The sequence below is a fragment of the Rattus norvegicus genome, chromosome X (genome assembly GCF_021556685.1).
Source record: "Rattus norvegicus strain SHRSP/BbbUtx chromosome X, alternate assembly SHRSP_T2T, whole genome shotgun sequence".
NCBI classification, from domain to species: Eukaryota; Metazoa; Chordata; class Mammalia; order Rodentia; family Muridae; genus Rattus; species Rattus norvegicus.
Genome location: NC_141554.1, coordinates 160,309,018 through 160,329,600, shown reverse-complemented (window position 1 = coordinate 160,329,600; position 20,583 = coordinate 160,309,018). Strand labels below are relative to the sequence as shown.

Genomic DNA, 20,583 nt, shown 5'->3' with positions numbered 1-20,583 from the left:
TTACTGTTTAAGGGAATTTTTACCCTCTTAATCATCTGACATGTTATGCTTCACTATGCATTAGTATGAATACCTGTCCAGATTTTAGCTTTCCATAAAACAGTGAGGTCAGAGAATCTTGGATTTTCTGGATCCTGTTTGAGAGGAAAATGTGGAGGCAATTAAGGGTGTGTGCGTGTCCACTTACTTTTGTATTTCCTTAGTGTATTACTGTGTGTATTACTGAGTCATCACTGTATGTCTGTACAACTTAGAGCTCCACAAATGCAAACTACATTATGCTTTGGTACTACCTTCACTTTCAACTCTAAGATATTTTAAAGATTATATCTATACATTCCTTATGTTTATTTCCATGTAAGTGTTAAATATTTTTGTGGTACCAGGACTTGAACCCAAGGCCCCTTGCATGCTAGGCATGCATTGTACTACTGAGCTATATCCTTTGCTTTACAGAACATCTTTCTTTTTAGATTTACTTATTTTATGTATATGAATGTTTAGCCTGCATGCATGTATGTGCACTACATGTATGCCTCTGGTTAGGTCCTCTAATACTGGGGTTATGGATGGTTGCGAGACACTATATAGGTGCTGGGAATTATATCCATGTCCTCTGTAAGAGCAGGTACTCCTAGCCACCAAACCACATCTCTAGACCTTTTTGCTTTTGAAATGGGGTTTCACCAAGTTGCCTGGGCTGGTTTTCAGATTTACCATTTCTCTGTTTCAGCTTTCTGAGTAGCTGAGAGGTGATCAGCCTGCTTGGCTTAAAGCAGTATGTTTGATCACCTTAAAGCTTAGCATCTTCAAATTTAGGAGAGTCAGGAACTGAGAATGTTGGGAGAGGTTGACACATACCCTAAATACGTAGTTTTTTAAAAAAATATGGTGGGTATGGGGCTAGTGGGTATATGTAGCTCAGTGACAGAGTGCCTTGTATGCACAAGTCCGTAGGTGACATCTCTAATGTACACACACAGAGTATGGAGACTGAAAACCTGCTGTTAATTCTTCATGAAAAGAACTGGGCAGAAAGCAGACTTTACATGGCTATGTTAAGTAAAGAGTTGGAGGACAGAATGAAACCTTATAAGGCTCTATCAAAATGCCAAGCTTCTCTAAACAATTTAACTTCATTTAGGCATGATGAAATTATATCCAGAAACTATAAGATCAGTTAGTGATGGAATTGCTGCTGATGCTTGAGGAGCTGCAGAATGGGATAAATGTTGGAAGGCAACAAACATGTTTACTTCCCAGTTGCCAAGTAGAGAGGGTGGATGGGAAATAACTAGAATGGGAAGATTTGAGTTCAATCTGAAGTCATATTCTAGAAAGGTTTGTATGCTTTTGAGAAAGAAGGGAACTGAATTACCGAAGACTTCTTTAAGTTATATTTCTCCCTTCTAGAGATCAAACATAAATTTCTCAGCAGTGTTCACAGGCTAAATGTTCTCATGGATCCAATGCTAAAGTGTGGTCAAGGTGCTGGCCTAACCAGTGTACTTAAGTATACTCCTAATTGACATCCATGCTACTATGCAGATCAGTGCCATTCAGGTAGAGGCCATATGAGGCTTTCTGTCTACCCTTGGCATATTCTGTGCAGATAAGGGGATGATGTGCAGATGTGGCAAGAAGATACTAACAGAAATAGCAAGTAGATGATGATCTTTCAGAATCCCAACTCTCTAGATGGCCCCACTGATTGGGTGGCTAGAATGTGAGACTTGAATTTTTAATGGGAAAACATTTATAAATGTGCATGTAGGATTCATCAGGGACAAGGAAGATTGAGTTAAATAGAACACAAAAACTTGGGGGGAGTGGGGCGTGTTACAGCTTAGTGGAATTAGTGGCAAAAAGCTTGTAGGCGAGGAAGGAACCTGTAGGTTAGTCTGTCCTCAGTATTAAAAACAAAGAAACCACCACTAACAACAAAACAAACAAACAAAACAGAAAAAAAGTGCTCAGCAGTTAAAAACACTCATTTTTGCAGAGGATGGAAGAGGTTCGATTCCCAACACCCACATACCAGTTCCAGACAATCTGACAGCCTCATTTTTTTCTACCTCCAAGACAGAGTCTCACTATGTAGCTCTGGCCCATCCTGGAATTCCTTGTATAGACCAAACAGGCTATGCAAGACTCTGAACTCACAGGGATCAGCCTGCCTCTGCCTCCCAAGTGCTAAGAATAAAGGCATGCATGCACCACCAAGATTGACTATATTTATTCATTTACTTACTTACTTTGTATGAGTGTCTTCTCTTTATGTGTCTTTCTGTGCTATATGCATGCCTGTTTATAGATTGTTGCAAGCTATCATGTGGATGCTGAGAATTAGATCCAAGTTCTCTGGAAAAACAGACACTATTCTTAAAACTACTGAGCTATCTCTCCAGCCTGATACTCTCTTTCACCTCTGTGGGCACTAGGTATGCATATGGTGCATATACATATCAACGGAAATAAATAAACTAAGTACACTTTAAGAAATTAATGAAAGAAAGGTACACAAAACTAAAACTCAGTGTGTCTTTATGGGCATGAATGAACGTATAGCTTGCAGTATAGGCCATTGCTTTGGGTGAGGTGGCAAGAGGGGCTGAGAAGTGAGTGTGAAGTGTTGTTGTAAAAATATAAAAATAAAAAAAGTATGGCTGTCCCCGCCCCCTAGGTCCGCACCGTGGTGTCCCAAGATATCTGCTAGATATCTGGGCAGAAACACATCCCATCCACACACTTTCCTACACTCAAAGCCTCACATAAAAGAACACACAACACAATAATCTTAGACCCAGTTGATAAGATATAATTTCCCACTTAAACATACAAAGCCTGGTACCATCCATCCCTTAGGAACATTGATAACAACCTGTAAATACACAGAGCAGAATCTTAACATCACCTGCCATGGTTTCTCACCCTCTCTCTTCCTCCTGTCTCTCCTTTCTCTCTTCTAGTCTCCTCCTCTTCCTTCAAACTTCTCTCCCGCCCATCCTTCCTTCTCCTCCAATGACAGGCCTCCTTCTATCCTGTACCTGCCCCTCACCTGTACTTTATAAATTCAATGGGGAGGTTCTGGTGAGGTCACCTGATTCCTGAGTATGTGACTAGGCAGCTGTCCTTGGGGCAGTGGAATTAGCATCAAAATACAGATAATTTCAGGGCAAACCACAACATTTCCCCCCTTTTGTCCAGATAAAAAGCCTTTTCACTTATATATAAATTGAGTACAATTATTACCATTCTACAATTTATAAAGCATATGATATTCTCAACACCCAGTCCATCACTATATCTGTTAAACAGAACATTTAGTTATCCATTCCAGCTTAAGAAAGGCTTACAATCTGTATTATATCTTGGCTAGCTTGTATACTATCTGATAACTGTCCAATAAAATAGGTATATTTAGAGTTAAACAGCCTGATAGGCTATGAGACTATAATGTCTTCAACCCCGTCAGAAATCTGGGAATGACCAAATATCTATATACATAGGAAGCCTAACACGGCTTCCAGAACTGACAGGTTGTAGAGACAAAACTCCCCTAGCACAGTCCCCTGTTAGCAAGCAACATGTGAGCACAAGTCTTCAGCCTTCTGGCCCAAAATCAACTGACAGACTCTTGAAATGCAGATTTTGAAGGACTGATCACCCTGTCTTGGCAGAGTTTATCAGTCAACTACTCTGCATAATTTGTCCTTTTCTGGACAGTATTAGTCTGCAGATGAAACAGGCAGTTTTGTCCAGTGGCTGCCTAGCCACAAAGTACTGCCTCACCTGGAGGTAGAGATGTTCAAATTCTTCATTAAATCCACCAAAGGGGAACTGTTAGGAGCAGATATGTCTCAACAAAAGATAAATAACCTTAAATCTCAAATTTTGTGGGTTTCTGACGTTTTTGAAAACCATCTATCTAAGACAATCTGGACTGTTTGTCTTTATATTTACTATTGTCTTGAAAGTACTCTCACAAAGTCAGAGCTGTGAATTTGCTATTTGGCCCTTAACTCACATGTGTAATCAACTCAGAAGTTTGTAATGACATCAATAGAAGGACTGGCTCTAAACCTTGTACTTTTAAACTTTTAACAAATAAATTCTATACCAAAGCAAAGATATGATTTTAGCTTTGTTAACAAATGAGATTATGACTGTATAACTCAATCTACCTAATTCCTCCCTGTTAAATTACAACCATTTCTAAATTCCTCATAAAAACAATTTTAGAATAACCACTTTCAGCCCCCCAAAGTCCAGGGAATTGGGGCGACGACTCCTCCATAACTTCTTCAAGCTGTACATGGGTGTTGAGATATCCTTGGGGTTAGGGAGTAGGAAGAATGAAGCAAATGCTGTAGCCAATGTGTCCTGACTGGACCCAGCTGAAAGTCCTTGAGACCAGGAATCCAAGTAGGCACACTCTGTAAAATACAATTCTCAAGACAAAAGTTTAGATTGTTTGATTGTTTGATTCTCCTGAATAAAATTTTCAGGCGGTCTACCTCTATCGAATCTGATCAGTATGACTCTGTGAGGTTTCCAGAGCGTAATCACACTTTTTAAAAACACAAAGACAAAATCTTTCTCCCAAAATACTGTGTTCCTTAGTCTGAAACCAGAAAAGCTTGTATCTTGCACTCTCTCCCAGAGTAATAATATAACCATAAAACTCAAAGTCACACCCATTATGAAGAGAAAACAATTTTTTTAAAAAAGGAAGCAAGCTAAACAATGAGCCTGATAGGCTTTTGTACTCTATGATAGCAGGAAATGAACCCAAAATTCCCGTGGAGCCCATGTTAAGAACTTTGAGCTTCCTGTTGTGGTAAATATCAAAAGTAACCACAAACCCTCGCTAGCCGGCATCAACGAGTCATATGGCCTTTAGCAGGGTAACTCATGAGACAAACCAAATACTTTCTATCAATTCCAATATCAATAAGCAACATATTAAACCAGGACTTTAGCCCAAAATATCTCAAATCTGTTAAGCTCTCTACCTGGAGCCACAATTTTTATTTAACCTTAATAACTTCTATGATATATGCCTGCATTCACTCTCCCTGGTGTTACAGACATTTATAACAACTCTCTACTTGGAGGTAGTGACTAATTTTTCCCTGTCTAAGTTCTGAACCGTGGATGAAAATCCCTACCTGATTCAGGTAATCTCTTTACTCTCTTCTTTCTAAAAACAAACGCAATCACCTTTTAATAATATCTGTAATTAAGAAGTAGCTGTCTAACTAGGATTTCAACCCAAAATTCCCGTGGAGACCACGTTAAAAAGAATGTGAGTATCCTGAAAGACTTTCTAAACAACTTTCTTTAAAAGCAGCTTTTACGGCTGGGGATTTAGCTCAGCGGTAGAGCGCTTACCTAGGAAGCGCAAGGCCCTGGGTTCGGTCCCCAGCTCCGAAAAAAAGAACCAAAAAAAAAAAAAAAAGCAGCTTTTAATCTCTAACTCTCTGAGTTGCCATTACTTATGGCTGGGGACCTACAGCCTGCCAGCCCAGGTGGCTTCCCCTTTCTTTGTTTGAATTCTTGCGATATCACATGACTTAACATGGCGCTGGAGGCCTCCTCTTACTTAGAAAATAAAAACTTTCTCTCAACTCTTAGGATTACTAGTGGATTCTTGCCCATCATTGGTTGGCCAGATGGGATGTGTTTCCGCCCAGATATCTAGCAGATATCTTGGGACACCGCGGTGCGGACCTATCGGGGGAAAAAGACATCATACTTTTTTTATTTTTTTATTTTTACAACAACAGTGAAGGAATACCTTACTATAAACTTTATAAACACTGCACAGGTAGGCTGCTTTTAAATTTAATTTTTTGACTTATAATAACACAGTATAAATACAACCCATGGTATAGTTGTACAAAATTTAATTTATTTCTTTCTTTCTTTCCTTCCTTCCTTCCTTCCTTCCTTCCTTCCTTCTTTCACATTTTAAACTTTTTGTTAAAACCAAGATACAAACAGAATCAGCCCAAGGCTGTGTAAGGTCAGAATCATCAGAATTGCCATTTTCTTTTTTTTTTTTTTCCGGAGCTGGGGACCGAACCCAGGGCCTTGTGATTGCTAGGCAAGCACTCTACCACTGAGCTAAATTCCCAACTGGAATTGCCATTTTCTAACCCCTACATTTTACCTCGTTACAAGATTTTCAGGGGCTGTAGCACACATGGAGTTGTTATCTCCTGTGATTACAGTATCATTTCAGGTATCTTTAAGCTTCTTTTTTTTTAAAGATTTATTCATTTATTATATATAAGTACACTGTAGCTGTCTTCAGACACACCAGAAGAGGGCATCGGATCTCTTTACAGATGGTTGTGAGCCACCATGTGGTTGCTGGGAATTGAACTCAGGACCCCCGGAAGAGCAGTCGGTGCTCTTAACCACTGACCCATCTCTCCAGCCCTTTAAGCTTCTTCTTAAGGAAAGACTATTGTTGATAAATGTGCCCATTGTGATTTATCTTTTGTGTATTTTCATCATATACTTGCTTGTAAGCAAAATATACATTGAGTATTTCTCCCTCTTAGTGGAAAGCTTTGGAGGTTGAGATCTGTGTTTTCAATTTTTTTTTCAGTGCTGGGGATTGAACCCAGAGCCTCTTACACACTGGGTATTTACCCTGTCACTAATCCATAGCCTCCAGCTCTATATTTTTTTGTTTTTTGATCATTTGTTTTTTTGTTTTTTCTTTTTTTCTTTTTTTTCTTTTTTTCAGAGCTGGGCCCGAACCCAGGGCCTTGCGCAAGCGCTCTACCACTGAGCTAAATCCCCAACCCCATTTGTTTGTTTTTAAGTAGCTTTTTGAGATCTGTAAAAACTTCTGCTAAACCCTTCACTGTGAATTCTGCAGTTCTAATGTACAGTCTCCTTTTCTGTTTCATCTGTGTATTTACTATAGGTAAAAGTTAAATTATAATTTCAGCAGAGCCTTGTCATATGGTATATTGTTCTGTTAGTACATGAATGTGTAGTAAAACTTGACTTTTGGGCACACAGTTCTGTTTTCCCCTCTTTTGCTGAGGGTGAAACCCAAGGACTTGTGTATTCTACAAAAGTGATCAAACAGTAGGACTATCTTTAAGTTGACAAATGTAGTTTTTTCTAATCTAAATGGGTAGCTTCAGATAAAAGTAGATTTTTTATCATCCAATATTCCCATAGTAATACTTGGGGTGGAATACTAGAGTTCTATTAGGGCACAACATGCAATCTGTTCCTACAGTCCTAATTCTATATCTGGTGATAACTGCTGTTTATTTCTTTTCCTTTGACAAGCATATAAGGCAAGACAAATGGCTGATTTAACATCTTGCTCAGATTACTTAAGCAGCCTTTGTGAGCTGTGCCAGCTGCCTTGTTGTGCCTGTAACACCCTCCTGTGGCTCTATCTAGTCACAAGGGGGTGTCTTGTGCCACATCTTGTAAAAAGACGCAGCAGTCCCAAGGATTGGTGTAGGTTCATCAGTTGCTCAGATCTATGTTTCTGGAATTTTGCTAGAAATACATACACATCAATGGTCTAAAGGTCAGATTCTGTGATAGTGGTTGTAACCCTCAGGAACTTTGATCCTTTCTTTTTCAAGTATGAGGACCTGAGTTCAGATCATTATGTAAAGAGCTAAGCATGTCAGTTAAGTGGGCTTAACTAAATTGCTGTGAGCCAGCAGAGACAGGAGGCTCACTGGGGCTTGCTGACTGCTAACCTAGCTCCAAGTTCATTGAAAGACTTTGTCTCAAGGGGAGACATGATAGTGTGATAGGGCAGGACATTACATGTCCTTCCTTGGCCTTTACTGGTGTGCATGGACACAATTTTATACATACACATGCGGGGAGGGGGACAGAGGTGGGGGGGGGGAGAGAGAGAGAGAGAGAGAGAGAGAGAGAGAGAGAGAGAGAGAGAGAGAGAATGAGAATGAGAATATTTGAATATTGAAGGGAAGACATTCAGAAGTTTCAGGCTGTGGATATGTTTAGAGTTAAGAGCCTAGCATATGCAAGGCTCTTGACATCATTTTATAAAAAGAAGCACAATGGCTAGAGAAATGTCTACCTCCCTTGTAGTCTTATTCTTAGAAATAGCTACAGGTAATATTAGGGATGTTTCTGAACTGTGAATTAATTGTTTACGTATTTGAGCTAGAGTAGCTTCAGACTGCCAGTAGTCTTCCTGCTTTCTTTTAGAAGTAAGTTCTTGAATCTGCCAACAAACACTGTTGGTTGGCCCTAATAGTAAAATAATAGGCTAATAGCTTTTATACCTTTGTTTTTGGTCTACATGTCCTCTTGTATATAAGCCCCTCCAAACTTAGGTACCTTTTTCTTTTTTTAAAGAGATAAGATTTTACTATGTAGCCCTGGCTGATCTGAAACTATATAGGCCAGACTGTAAACTCAGATTAACCTGCTTCTGCCTCTTCAGTTCTGGGCCAAAAACTGGGATTATATAGCTGTATACCATCATGTGTGTATTTCTTTGTATATGATGAATATATGTTCATGTGCATGTGTGTGTGTAACTATGAAGGCTAGAGGTTAATGGTAGTATCAGTATCTTCCTCTGTTCTCCTTTTTGGGGTGGGGGTGGGGGGGGCGAGATTGAGTCTCTTCACTGAATCTGGACCTCACTGTTTTAGATAGTCTGGCTGACCAGAGAATTTTAGGGTTCTGCCTTTATCCTTCTTCCACCAACCCTGCACTGGGGTTATAGCTATGTGCCACCACCCCTGGTCTTTACATAAGTACTGGAGATCTGAACATATGTCCTCATTTATTGCAAATACTTTTTAAACATTGAGGCATTTCACAAACTCCTCTTATATATTTTTCTTCCTTGTTGTGACCAAACTTTATTAAAATCTTAAGGAGAGCGTCTTATATATTTTTAATGAATGGTAGTTATGTATGTGGATTCATGTGGACTATCAAGAGTAATATCTCTTTATTGTTTCAAATCTTACTGTGTTATGAAAACTTTTTGTGGAGCTTTTAGTAAACTATGGAGCATTACTGTATGTAGGACATTGCAGGGTTACTTCACAGAAAGACAAATAATATAGAATGGGAGATAACATACTGAAAAATACCCTTAGTGTACCATGTTTGAGTTAGAGCAGAGAGATGTTTATGTTCTATGGAAGCATATCTGGACAGCAGACACTTCCTGTTGTTTTGGGCTGTCTACTTGTATGGGTAGTAGAACAGGAATTAGGAAGGAGGTCAGGGGGCTTGTGTTCCCATACCCATGTTTCTCTCTTAGAAGCTGTGTGACTAAATAACTAGCCTTCCTCTCTCACCACCCCCACGCAGGGCTTCTCATTTGTTAAACAAGGGCTTATCTAGGATATTTCTCAGCTGCAGGACTGTGTGTATGGTGTATGTGTGGGTTTTTTTGCGGGGGTTCTAGCTGAAACCAGGAGGGACTTTAACAATCCTGTATATTAGGTGGGCCTTTGTAAATAGAGGGCACTCAGGAATGACTGCCATACCTAGAGCCCATGTCTGACTTGGCTCAGATACTGTATTCCTTGTAGTGAATATTCCTTGAAGCTATTAGGACTGGATGAATGAGTTTAGCTCACATTCAGCCACAGATCATAGAGGAATGCTCTTTTTTCCTGTTGTTTTTGTTGTTGTTGTTGTTTGTTTTTTGTTTTGGTAGGCAGGTGTTGGTAGAGTTGTGAGCTAAGCTCCACTTCCATGTTTGTGTTAGTCTTGTAAGATTTGTGTTGGGGTTGGGGATTTAGCTCAGTGGTAGAGCGTTTGCCTAGCAAGTGCAAGGCCCTGGGTTCGGTCCCCAGCTCCAAAAAAACAGAAAAGAAAAAAAAAAGATTTGTGTTTAGTGACTGTAATATCTTACCACCTTTCATATATCTGAAGATCAGAAATTAATATGGTAGTGTATTATTAGAGAATCAGAAACCCTTATTTTGTAGTGATAGAAATTGAACCCAGGGTCCTTTTCATATGAAATAAAATCTTAACTGCACGTAGCCTTTGTTTTACCCAAATAAGGCTTTAAATCAACAAAAATAGGAAAATAAGTTCTCTAAAATGTTACATCCACTGTGTGAGTGTGCAGAGAGAGAGAGAGAGAGAGAGAGAGAGAGAGAGAGAGAGAGAAAATGAATATGTGCACGCATTTGTGTCTGTGTCTGTGTCTGTGTCTGTGTGTTTGTAAATGTGTATGTCTATGTGTAAGGGATGTGTAAGCCAGAGAAAGGAGATCAGGTATCTGGCCTTGTCACTTTTCATATTATTTTCTCTTGAGATAGGTTCTCTAACTGAGCCTGAAACTAGGCTGGCATTCAATGTTAGTGGCAAGCAAGCCCTTGAAGTCCTCCTGTCTGTCCTCCAGAGTAAGTCCTAGGATTACAGGTGCATGTAGCCATGGCCTGTTTTAAACTTGGGAGCTAGCATCTGAATTGAAGTCCTCATGCTTACATAGCAAGTGCTCTTAACCCACTGAGCCACCACTCTAACCCTGTTTATTACTCATTAAGCATTCTATAGACAAAGTACATAAATAAAGCTTTATACTTGTGCAAGTAAGAAATTGACATTCAAAAGCATATTTGACTCCCAGAGCTTGTCACCCACCGCAATTGTTGAGGTTTCACATTTTGAATAGTTTGACCACATACATGGTGTCTTAGTTAGGGTTTTATTGCTGTGAACAGACACCATGACCAAGGCAACTCTTATAAGGACAACATTTATTTTGAGGCTTAATACAGGTTTAAACATTCAGTCCATTATCATCAAGGTGGGAGCATGGCAGCATCTAGGCAGGCATGGTGCAGGAGGAATTCTAACATCTTCATCTGAAGGCTGCTATGAGACTATTGACTCCCAAGCAGCTAGAATGAGGGTCTTAAAGCTCACAACCACAGTGCCATGGCTTACTGGTAGCAAGATTGCCTCTTATACACAAGACTCTTGGTTTTGAGAGCAAAACCCCAGGTTTATTTATTTTTTGGATATTTTTGAGACAGGGTTTCTCTGTGTAGCCCTGGCTGTCCTAGAACTACCTCTATAGATCAGTCTGGCCACAAACTCAGAGATCCTGGAGCCTCTGTCTCTCAAGTGCTGGGATTAAAGGTGTGGGCTACCACCTTTCAGCTACTAACTTGAATTTTCATGCTAGTTTTTTGTGAATGCTGCTCTATCTCTCCAGCATTGTGTGTCTAACAATTTTAACTGGTGAACATATAAAGCCTTTTAGCCCTATTTTTTAATATAAACAGTCTCTTTTTTAGTATAAAATGTCTCTTGGTTGTTATTTTTCCTATGCCTTAGCTAATCTGACCTTGTTTGGGCTTCCTGGTCCTTTTTGTGATATCTGTGTTTCCCCTGCTCTCTTTTGTTTTTGCTTAATGGGCAGAGCACAGAATTACATAGTTGCCATATCACTATCTTAAGTAGTGTTAACAAACTTTCATATTCTTCCTTGGTAGCCTCTAGAACTCTCCTTTTCAAATTTGAAACTGTACCCATGACATAGCCCGTGGGTAACTCTTCTCTAAGCCTCTCTTCCTGTACCCTTAGGACCACTACGGCAGAAGAGTCACTGTTACCCTTTGTGTCCACTGACAGAAGCCTCTTCTCCTGTTCTACTTACTATCCTTGTTCTATCTAGTTTGTTTACTGTGTCCTGGTCATGGGGTCTTTCTGACATGTCTCTTTGGGCATAAAGACTTGACATAGACCCTTGCTGCTGTGATACCAGGAGTCTCTGCTCTACTCTCTGTCATGTAGATCCCTTTGGATAACCTTGAGTGTTTATAACCCCTTTTCTTGGGCATATCTGCCTCTTCCTTATTTTAATGACTACTGGTGCTTTAGGTTGAGAGGGCAGGGTAATGGAACCTCTGGTACTACCACTTTGTATTACCCGAAGTCTTGCCTGTGCATCTCCTAGTTGTGGGTCCTTGACAAAGTAGCCACCTCATCTTTTCTTCCAATAGTTGAAGTATATTCACAGAGAGTCCGAAGTCTATGGCCACACTGTAGACAGTGTGACATAGACTGTGACAGCATGGAGTCAGCAGGTGGCACTGTGACACCAAAGTCCTACTTGGCATGGGACAGAAGTATAGACAAGCTAGTGTATACAACTTATGTCTGCAGGGGTGGCTTCTCAGCTGAGGCTGTTTTGGACCACATCATGGACCCTTTCATTTGGGACATGCTCTTTCTCCCACCTCTTGTTCCTATTTTTTCCTCACTGGGGCACATAGGTAAAAAGTGCCTGCGAAGTGAAGCCTATCTCTTTACTTAATGTGCTTGACCTGTTTCTTAGAGGCCAGGGAGAGAGATTCAGTTTCTCTTGCCTTCTCTTATGTACTCAGCCTTTTTATAAAAGCATGATAGCTCTGCTTAGCATCCAAGAACATTTTTACCAGAAGTGCCAAGTTGAGTTCAGGTATTTGTCTGCCAAGGACACATCTGTATTCTGTTAAGTTTTGTTTTCTGGGCTTTGTATTTATGCTTGGGTTCAGTTAATATGAACCCTGAGCTATTGTGTCGGTGACTACTCTAGATCGTTAGGAACTTTCTTTGACTCTTAGGTTTTCACCTATGCTTTGTTAGTTTTTGTTTTGTTTGTTTGTATTTCAAGTCAGGGTTTGTCTGTGTAGCCCTGCTTGTTGTGGAACTAGCTCTGTAGACCAGGCTGACCTTGAACTCAAGAGTGCTAGGATTACAGGTATGTTCCACCACCATCCAGCCTCACCTATGCTTTTTAAGTGAATAGGTATAAATAGTTAATCTGGGCAAGTCTTCAGGAGAGAAAACAGATCGATGCTTTCTATGTAGGAATAGAGGCCATGAAGTGGCCATTTCTGATTTCTGTAGGCTATTACGTTTTTGGATGAGAGTACGGCAGTTCTGAAGCTTGTTCCTATTTACTATATGCCTTACTCAGTTTTAGGGGCCTGACAAATGCCATATAGAGAACAATGGAGAGAGTGCTTGAGAGACTATTAAATGGGAAAGCAGTAAAATGTTCCAGAAGACTGGTTTCTTGGGCTGGCAAATGCTGGCCAACACGCTGGGAAGGGCCTAATCTGTCTTGCCAGGTCCCTAAGGTTTGGGGTAGAGGCTAGAGCTTGGGTCTCTCATCAGCTTGAGGTAGTGACTCAAGTTTCCCATGTGGCTTTTCAGCACCCTCTTGCTGCTGTCTTTTGTCTCCTCTGTTAGGGTGATGAGAATGCTATATCGGCTTATGCCCCACCCCCAGCCCTCAGTGCCAGACTGCCAGGTAGACATGTGTTTAGCAAGAGAAAGGGGGCAGGCTTGGACCTGACAAGCAGCCTCTCAAATACACTCCTTCACTTGTCAGGGAGTGTTCCCTGTTCCAGGAGTGAAATTAGGTCACCTAGAAGGCTTCTTTTCATTGTACCTAGTCTGGGGGAATAGAGATAACATGTATAGGGTGCAGCCGAAAGGTGTTTATAGCCTGATAGAACAATAAGATGACTAAATATCTTAAGAAAGTGAGTACAAGAGCTTGTGATGTATTGGGGGCTGCTGTGGGAGTACTTGAGGGTACCTCCCTAACAGGAAAGGCTTTTTCCTGAGGGAGGTGATGGCTGAGCTGGCTAGGAAGAACAAAGCATAATGTCTAATATGTAGAATAGACATGTTCTAGGGATGGTAAGGGCTTGGCATTACTCCCACACAGTGGCTCAACCAGAGAAGCAACCAGTCAAATTTGTCAGATCTGGAGTGGATGGAAACTCTATACAGATGCCAGCAGGGAGGAAGCACCAGGCACTGACTGTGGGATAGCTAGAGAGCATCCTCTCTAGATTTGACAAGGAAAGCATTGATAGTGACTTGGGGTAGTGGACAAGGAGGATAGAGCCTCTACCACAGAGACACACTTGATAGCTGGTTCTGATGGAGTAAGGGAAGACCCATCTTGGCAGGCTATGTTTGGAGTGTTTGTGTAACATCGAAATCTGATGTTTAGTACGTTGTTAGGAGTCTCATGGCAGTTAAACCCTTTATGGGATAAGCCAGTTGGAAGAAAATACAGACTGCAGAGTAGACACCTGAAGAAGAGTATACCAGATAAAAAGGTAAGAGATACCTCTTAAAACCAACTTGTCAATAGCAGCATGTGTTACAGAGTGCACATCTGCTGAAAACTCAAGTAGTTAAAGGATGAGGCAGTTGAAGTGCAAAGGCAGGGAAGGAGAGAAGACAGACTTAGGAGGAAATGGCAAGAAAGTTGATGAGAAATTGTGGGCAAGGGCATAAAATGCAGCATACCAGGGAAAATGACCCACAATGAACCCTGGATGGATTAGAGGCCTAGCTCCAACACAGGTGTTATGAAAGAACCATTAGTATGTGCATTTTGGGTGCAATTAGAGTGTTTGCCTTTGGTGACCAACTAGGATGCCCTGGGAGGAAGGTGGGAAAAATGCCCATGACAGTTGGCCAAAGGAAGAAAAATCAGGACCAGGTTGGCAGTGTGATTGCCTTGTTAATGGCTGCAAACCAAAAACCAGAACTGTGAGCAGACACTGTTCAGGGTCTTGTGCTTGGATTTCTGGACTATCCAGGAAACTCTAGTTTACAATATGTGAGGAAGGCCTATGATAGCACTGAACAGCATTGTTGCACTGAGACTGTCGTTCCTGATGGGACCGTCTTTCTGGTTGTGGCAGTTATATATCAGCTGGCTGGCTTCCCTTGGTAACTAGGATGACAGCTGTGGACACTCCCTAGCAGCCATTTGCCCGGCCAGGTAGGAGTGACAAGCCTTGGTTTATCCACTCATCTTCCCTGGGACCCAGCAGTACCTATGGGTCACATCTCTACCACCGGGTGGCACACATGCTCTTCCCTTCATTTCTAGCTATGGGGAGGGCCCTCTTAAACTTTACAAGGACCTGTTCAGGAACCAGGAAGCTTCTGTGCTGGGAGTTGGGGATAATCACACTTGCCTTTCTTACTGGCGTCTCTCTAATTTCTGGCCACTGTGTGTCATGCCCATGACTTCTTGCTGGCTGCTTGGGTGCTTGGTAGCTTCTACTTTCAGTGCTCCAGCCCAGTGGGGGGCAGGCTGGTGGGCAGCTCTGGGCTGAGGCAGGGAAACCTGAGCTCTAGGCCACGAGGTCTGGGCCGCTAATTTTAGAGAGCACATGTCACTGGAAACTCTCTTCTCATGCCAGGAATCAAAAGCTTGGCTCTCTCTCTGTGCCACCAGAGACCCCTGGGAGCTTCTCCCCAAAGCAGGACCCATAGAGTTCCTCTATTCCATATGTACATTCCCAAAAAGGGTTCTTAGAGCCCTTCAGAGCCTGGACTGAGACTGAGAAGAGAGTTCACCTGCTCTGTGCTTCTGGTTCCCTTGCCTGCCCAGGCTGCAGATGGGAATGACAAGAGTCAGACCAGTGCATGATGGGACTAGAGAGACCAGCCCTGGAGCAGACCACCAAGGCTGCTGCTACTATTCTAAGCAAGCACTTTTGTTGCAGTGCCCTGGAACAGGCGTCAGGCATGTTTTCTTCTGTTTTCCCCAGGCCTCTGCATGTACTTTGCCTGACTCCAAGTACTGTGCCTAGATTTTTCCAAGGCATGTGGGCAAGTACTCCCCTTAGTTGGCTGCCTGAGCAGTGCCTTTCTCAAGGCAGTAGCAAGTCCTTTTGTCCTCTCTCTGCTCATTTAGTCTACTGTTCAGGGTGCAGTGCTTATCCTTACCTGCTTACCTACCTTTACAGATGTTCGAGACAGGCAACAGGTATCTTTGTCTTGATTCTTTTTTCTGTGTCCCAAGTAGTTGATTACAGCCTCAGTTTGAGTGCTATTATATAATAGATACGTTGTCCTACCTGGTTGTAAGATATGTTTGAGAAGGAAATTTAGAGGAGAAGAGGTTTTTTCTACTCATGTTGAGACCTGGAAGCTAAGAGAGAGTATGTTTCCCAATGTAGGTTTTAGAGGCCAGTAGATAGGAGTTGGAATTATAGCTATGTGTATTTCTCTCCTAGACATTTCTTTAACTTAGACACATTGCTTCACCCTGCTAAACCTTGTTTTTTTGTCAAATGAGAATAGTAGTAGTAACTACCTCATGAAGTAGCTATGAGGAATTCATTTGGCATGTTGGAAGTATCCAAATTTATTATCTTAACATTGTTCTCCTAGGGAGGCAAGCCTGGCCTCGCAGGAAGGAAAACAGTGCTGAGGCTTGTCTAGCACATCTAGGCCCTCACCTGGAAAGTGCTGGTGTTCCAAGACCTATTGCTATATAGCTAGGCCATGCATGGGTGTGTTCCTGCTTCTGATCTCTGCCTGAGATACTTCCCAGGGGCCCAGTGCAGCTGTTAGGAGGGGGTAGAAGCCCAATTCCTGGGCCCCACTTTGTGTTGCCAGATCCAGGCTGGAGGCAGGGTAGGCAGGTAGCAGCCAAGAAGAGTTCTTGCCAAGCCCTTGCTCTCATGCTTCTCACTTTTCCCTTCTTTTTGTAAACAATTGCAGCCTGCTTAGACGCCTGGTGACTCTCATCTCCCAGCAGGCCACACTGCTGGCCTCCAATGAAGCCTTTAAAAAGCAGGCAGAAAGTGCCAGTGAGGCAGCCAAGAAATACATGGAGGAGAATGATCAGCTAAAGAAGGTAATTCTGCCCTTACAACTTAAGTGGGATGCCCAGGTCCACAGTGCTAGTGCCACATCTCTAAGATCCACAGTAGTTACTATTAGGCTGGGGCCTGTGTGAGAATACTGGTCCCTGATAAAGGAGTTTTTAGTAGGTAGAAAGGATCTAGGATGACTGGTGCCTTCTCTTCATTCGTGAGGACACAATAGAGGAAGAAGGTATTACAATCGTTGTCTCCATATACTGGTTCCAGTGACAGTTTTTGCCTCTTTTGTTTTGTTTTTATGAGAATGACTCTGGGAACAGAGACCTGTGCTGAAGAAGACTCTTATTCTTTAGAAGTTAGTTATTAGTTGCAATCATTTATGAACATGACGCTGATGGATCCCTTGGTTTAAGAAGGAGCAGAGACTAATTTGTTGGCCTGTCAGAGGACATGTAATATAAGCCAAGCTGGGAAGGAGAGTGATGGTTTAGAGATTGGTAGGGTGCAGTTGAATATAAGCAGATTTTGGAGTCATTGGCTGTAGTGAGCTGCAACAGTCAGGGAAGAGAATGAATAGGTGTAGTTCTTTAGGTTATCTGGGCCAAGAGCTCCTGGTGACAGCAAGTTGGGTTACTGGTTTGATGGGTAAACACAGAGCCATTGAACTTTACTGGTGGGAAGATAGGCCTAGAGGCCAGGGTAGGCAGAGTGCATAGCCCATGAATGAGCTTGCAGCTGATGCTCCTTTCCTTAGTAGCTAACTATATCCTGGTCTGTGCCTGGGAGCTCCATAGTGGCCCAGTTTTGTATTGATATTTCCAAAATGGTCAGTAATTGCTCAAAGTAGCTTGAGAAATCAAAGTTCTATGGAGTACACTGGCCTGGAACTTCACCTTCACTTCCTTCTGAATAACCCAAGTGCTTGACATTTTCCCTAGGGAACTGCTGAGGATGGAGGCAAGTTGGATGTTGGGAGTCCTGAAATGAAGTTAGAGGAGAACAAGATCCTGAAGACTGATCTGAAGAAGCTAAAAGATGAGCTGGCCAGCACCAAGAAAAGTGAGGATGGCTGTCCTGATACACCCAGAAGCTCCACTATCCATTTATGCCCCATGGATCAAGTATTATTAGTACACTTCATGTGAAAGCACACAAATAGCACTCCACACCTTCAACCCAAATGGAATCAAACAAGTTCATGGCTAGAGCATCTCAGTGATTCGAGTAGGCCTTGGAGAAACCCTAACAGCTACTGGGCATGCTTTAGTAGTGCTCACTAGGGGTTTCCCATTAAGACAGGCAGGCATGGGGGATGCCCAAGATGCCTTGGAACCAAGAACAAAAAAGTGTGGAGAAGAATTTGTGTGATCATTCTCCCTTTCTCCCTTATTTTTTCCTCCTCACTCCTAGATTAATTCCAGATTTATTCAGCACTGTAGGTGTTGGCCAGTGTCACTAGGGGTCTTGATGCTGGGATTTTGCTTATTGCCTCTCACTGCCCACCAGTTAAAAGGTAACCCCTTCTGGGAACGGTTAGTGTCCCTCCATTTAAAGGACTAAGGGGGCTGGTGCTCTGATTTTTTTATTCCATCTAGCTGTTGGGTTATCCCTTCCTTACAACTTTCCTCTAGAGGTTTATAAAGACAGAAACATTGACAAACTTTGGAACCTTATCTGTATAACCATTTTTGCGACAGGTTTAAAGCAGGTTCCCATGTTTTAAGCAGGTAGCCCCCCCCCCCCTTAGGTAATCCTTTGATTTCTTCCTGTATTCATTTGTATTGTTAGAACTTGAGAAAGCTGAAAACGAGGCTCTGGCTATGCAGAAGCAGTCTGAGGGCCTTACCAAAGAATATGACCGTCTGCTAGAAGAGCACGCCAAGCTGCAGGTCAGTGTTTCCCTATCTGTAGGTGGCAGGTTAGGGTTAGGGCCCTACACAGTTCCTAGAGGTACTAAGGAGCCTATTGCCTCCTTTGTTGCTGAGTGTAGGCTTAGAGCAGACCCAGCTGTCAGAACCCTTCTTGTAGGAGATGTGGCATGGTACTTACTAGATGATGGGCTAGAACCTGCAAGGTTCAAGGGCAGCCCTTGTCAGTAGATCTACTCTCTGCTCCGAGTCTTTCCTACCATAAATCTAGTCTCAAGCCCCTAAAGAGGGGTTAACATTCTAGGACATCCCAGCTGTGGTGTGCTGTTTCATTAGGAACGTACATGGGGAAGCTGGGTATGGTAGCCATACCTGAAGTGCTAGTACTTTAGGAAGCTGAGGCTGGAGAGTTGAGAAAACTCCAGGTCAGCCTAGGCTACATACTAAGACACTGCTTCAAAAAAAAAACCCTCAACATTGTAGAGACCTACTTTTGTCCACCTCTCCTGTGGAATGGGGCAGGGGGAAGGGTAATATTTAGCGAAGTCTGAAGTAAGTGAAGAGAAAGCCTCAAAGGTCACCTTACCTGGTAAGTACTATTTGTTGATCTGAGTTTTCAGGCTAGGCTCACAACTCCAGATAAGGCTGGAAGTTCAGATGGTCAGGAAGATTTGTTTGGTTTACATCAGGTAATAGGAAGGGCCCATCCCCACAGGGAGTGCGTGAGCCCTCAGAATATACTAAGCTATCTGGGCAGGACTTGGGGGTTGGGTCTCTGTATCTATTCACATGTTTGTATTTGTATAGTGGACACTAGAGGATAACCTTGGATATCACTCTTCAAGAGCTATCCATTTTATTTATGAGACCGAATATCTCATTTGCCTAGAGCTTACCAAGCAGACTTGCTACCTAGCTATAGGACTCTAACATGCCTCTCCAGCTCTGAGATTACAAGTATGCCTTACTACTTGTAGAGTCTGGCCTCCTATGTATCTTAGGATTGAACCCAGATCCTCATGCTTTTATGGCAGATGCTATCTCCTAACCCCCAAGGATTTGGGTTTTAATGGAAGGTATACAGTTGTGAAAAGGCCCTACATTGGGACTTAAAGACTAGCCCAAGTGTGCTCTGGAGGAGGTCTTAGTTCTGATCCCATTGTAGTAGACTCCTCCAACTGCCAGTCCTCCCCTGGCATTAGGCCCAGGGTCTTCCCTAGTGGGTGGGATAGGCTGGCAAGCTTTAGGGTGCTATTGGGGCTAGGGCACCTTGCTTGCCTAGGTACTTGTTATTAACAGGAGTGGGGAACCAAGTGCTTGGGGACATAGTACTAGAGGCCAAAGGGGTGGGCCCAGGTCCTGCTAACTTCGTTCTTTGGGGTTTCTTTCCTTTTCCAGGCCTCAGTACGTGGTCCCTCAGACAAGAAGGAGGAGTAAAGACTTGGTTTTTCCCTGCCTGTAGCTGGCTTATACTTGACCCATGCTTACTGCTTCCTTGGAGCCCAGCCTGTCCCTCTGGTACTTGGTTTATTCCCTTCCATTTCCCCAATTTTCTTCCATGGCTTATAGATCATTTTGGCCCCATTACACATACTACTCTTATACCAAAAAGGACCTGATTGTTGTTCATTCACAGTAATTTTGCCACTGTTCTGCCTGGCCAGGGCACTTTCCACTCCTAGAAGTGTAGAAAAGCACTGGTGACCTGGGCTGCACTTGTACTCCATTTTATTTTGCCATGTATCCTAAAAGAGGCTGCTGTTAAGCAGGTCAACTGTTTTATCCTGAGGGGAATAAATGTTGTTATGTTACAAGGTGTTTGTGTCTAACTGAGGCTTTGAGGATGATTCTGCTGTTCCTCTCTCAAAGTTAGTGTCCAGAAAGACTGCAGAGGCTCAGTCTTTACTTTTCTTGAGCTTGTCTTAGTCCCTGAAGACCAAACTCACATTTGCCCTCAAAGCTCCTGCTCTCTGCCTCTGCCCTACCTCTTCCTTTCAGTCAGGAAAACTCTGCTTTATGACTCTTAGGGAGTGTCTGTCTTGTCAGTCTCCCTGGGAGTTGGCAACTATCTG

The 20,583-nt window shown here is 42.5% G+C and overlaps 1 protein-coding gene across 3 annotated transcripts in view; it reads left to right on the top strand.

Moving 5' to 3' along the window:
• Bcap31 (B-cell receptor-associated protein 31) overlaps positions 1-20,327 on the top strand; it is a 32,126-nt gene extending 11,799 nt beyond the window's left edge. For 2 of the 3 annotated variants that reach the window (XM_087599238.1, XM_087599239.1), the window contains 4 exons: positions 16,540-16,675; positions 17,582-17,702; positions 18,432-18,532; positions 19,910-20,322. In XM_087599238.1, coding sequence (XP_087455364.1) covers positions 16,540-16,675; positions 17,582-17,702; positions 18,432-18,532; positions 19,910-19,948 — 397 coding nt within the window. In that variant the 3' untranslated portion in view covers positions 19,949-20,322. Of the gene's footprint in view, positions 1-16,539; positions 16,676-17,581; positions 17,703-18,431; positions 18,533-19,909 lie in introns of all 3 variants that reach the window. The other variant, NM_001004224.1, reaches the window with a different exon arrangement.
• Positions 20,328-20,583: the final 256 nt, after the last annotated feature.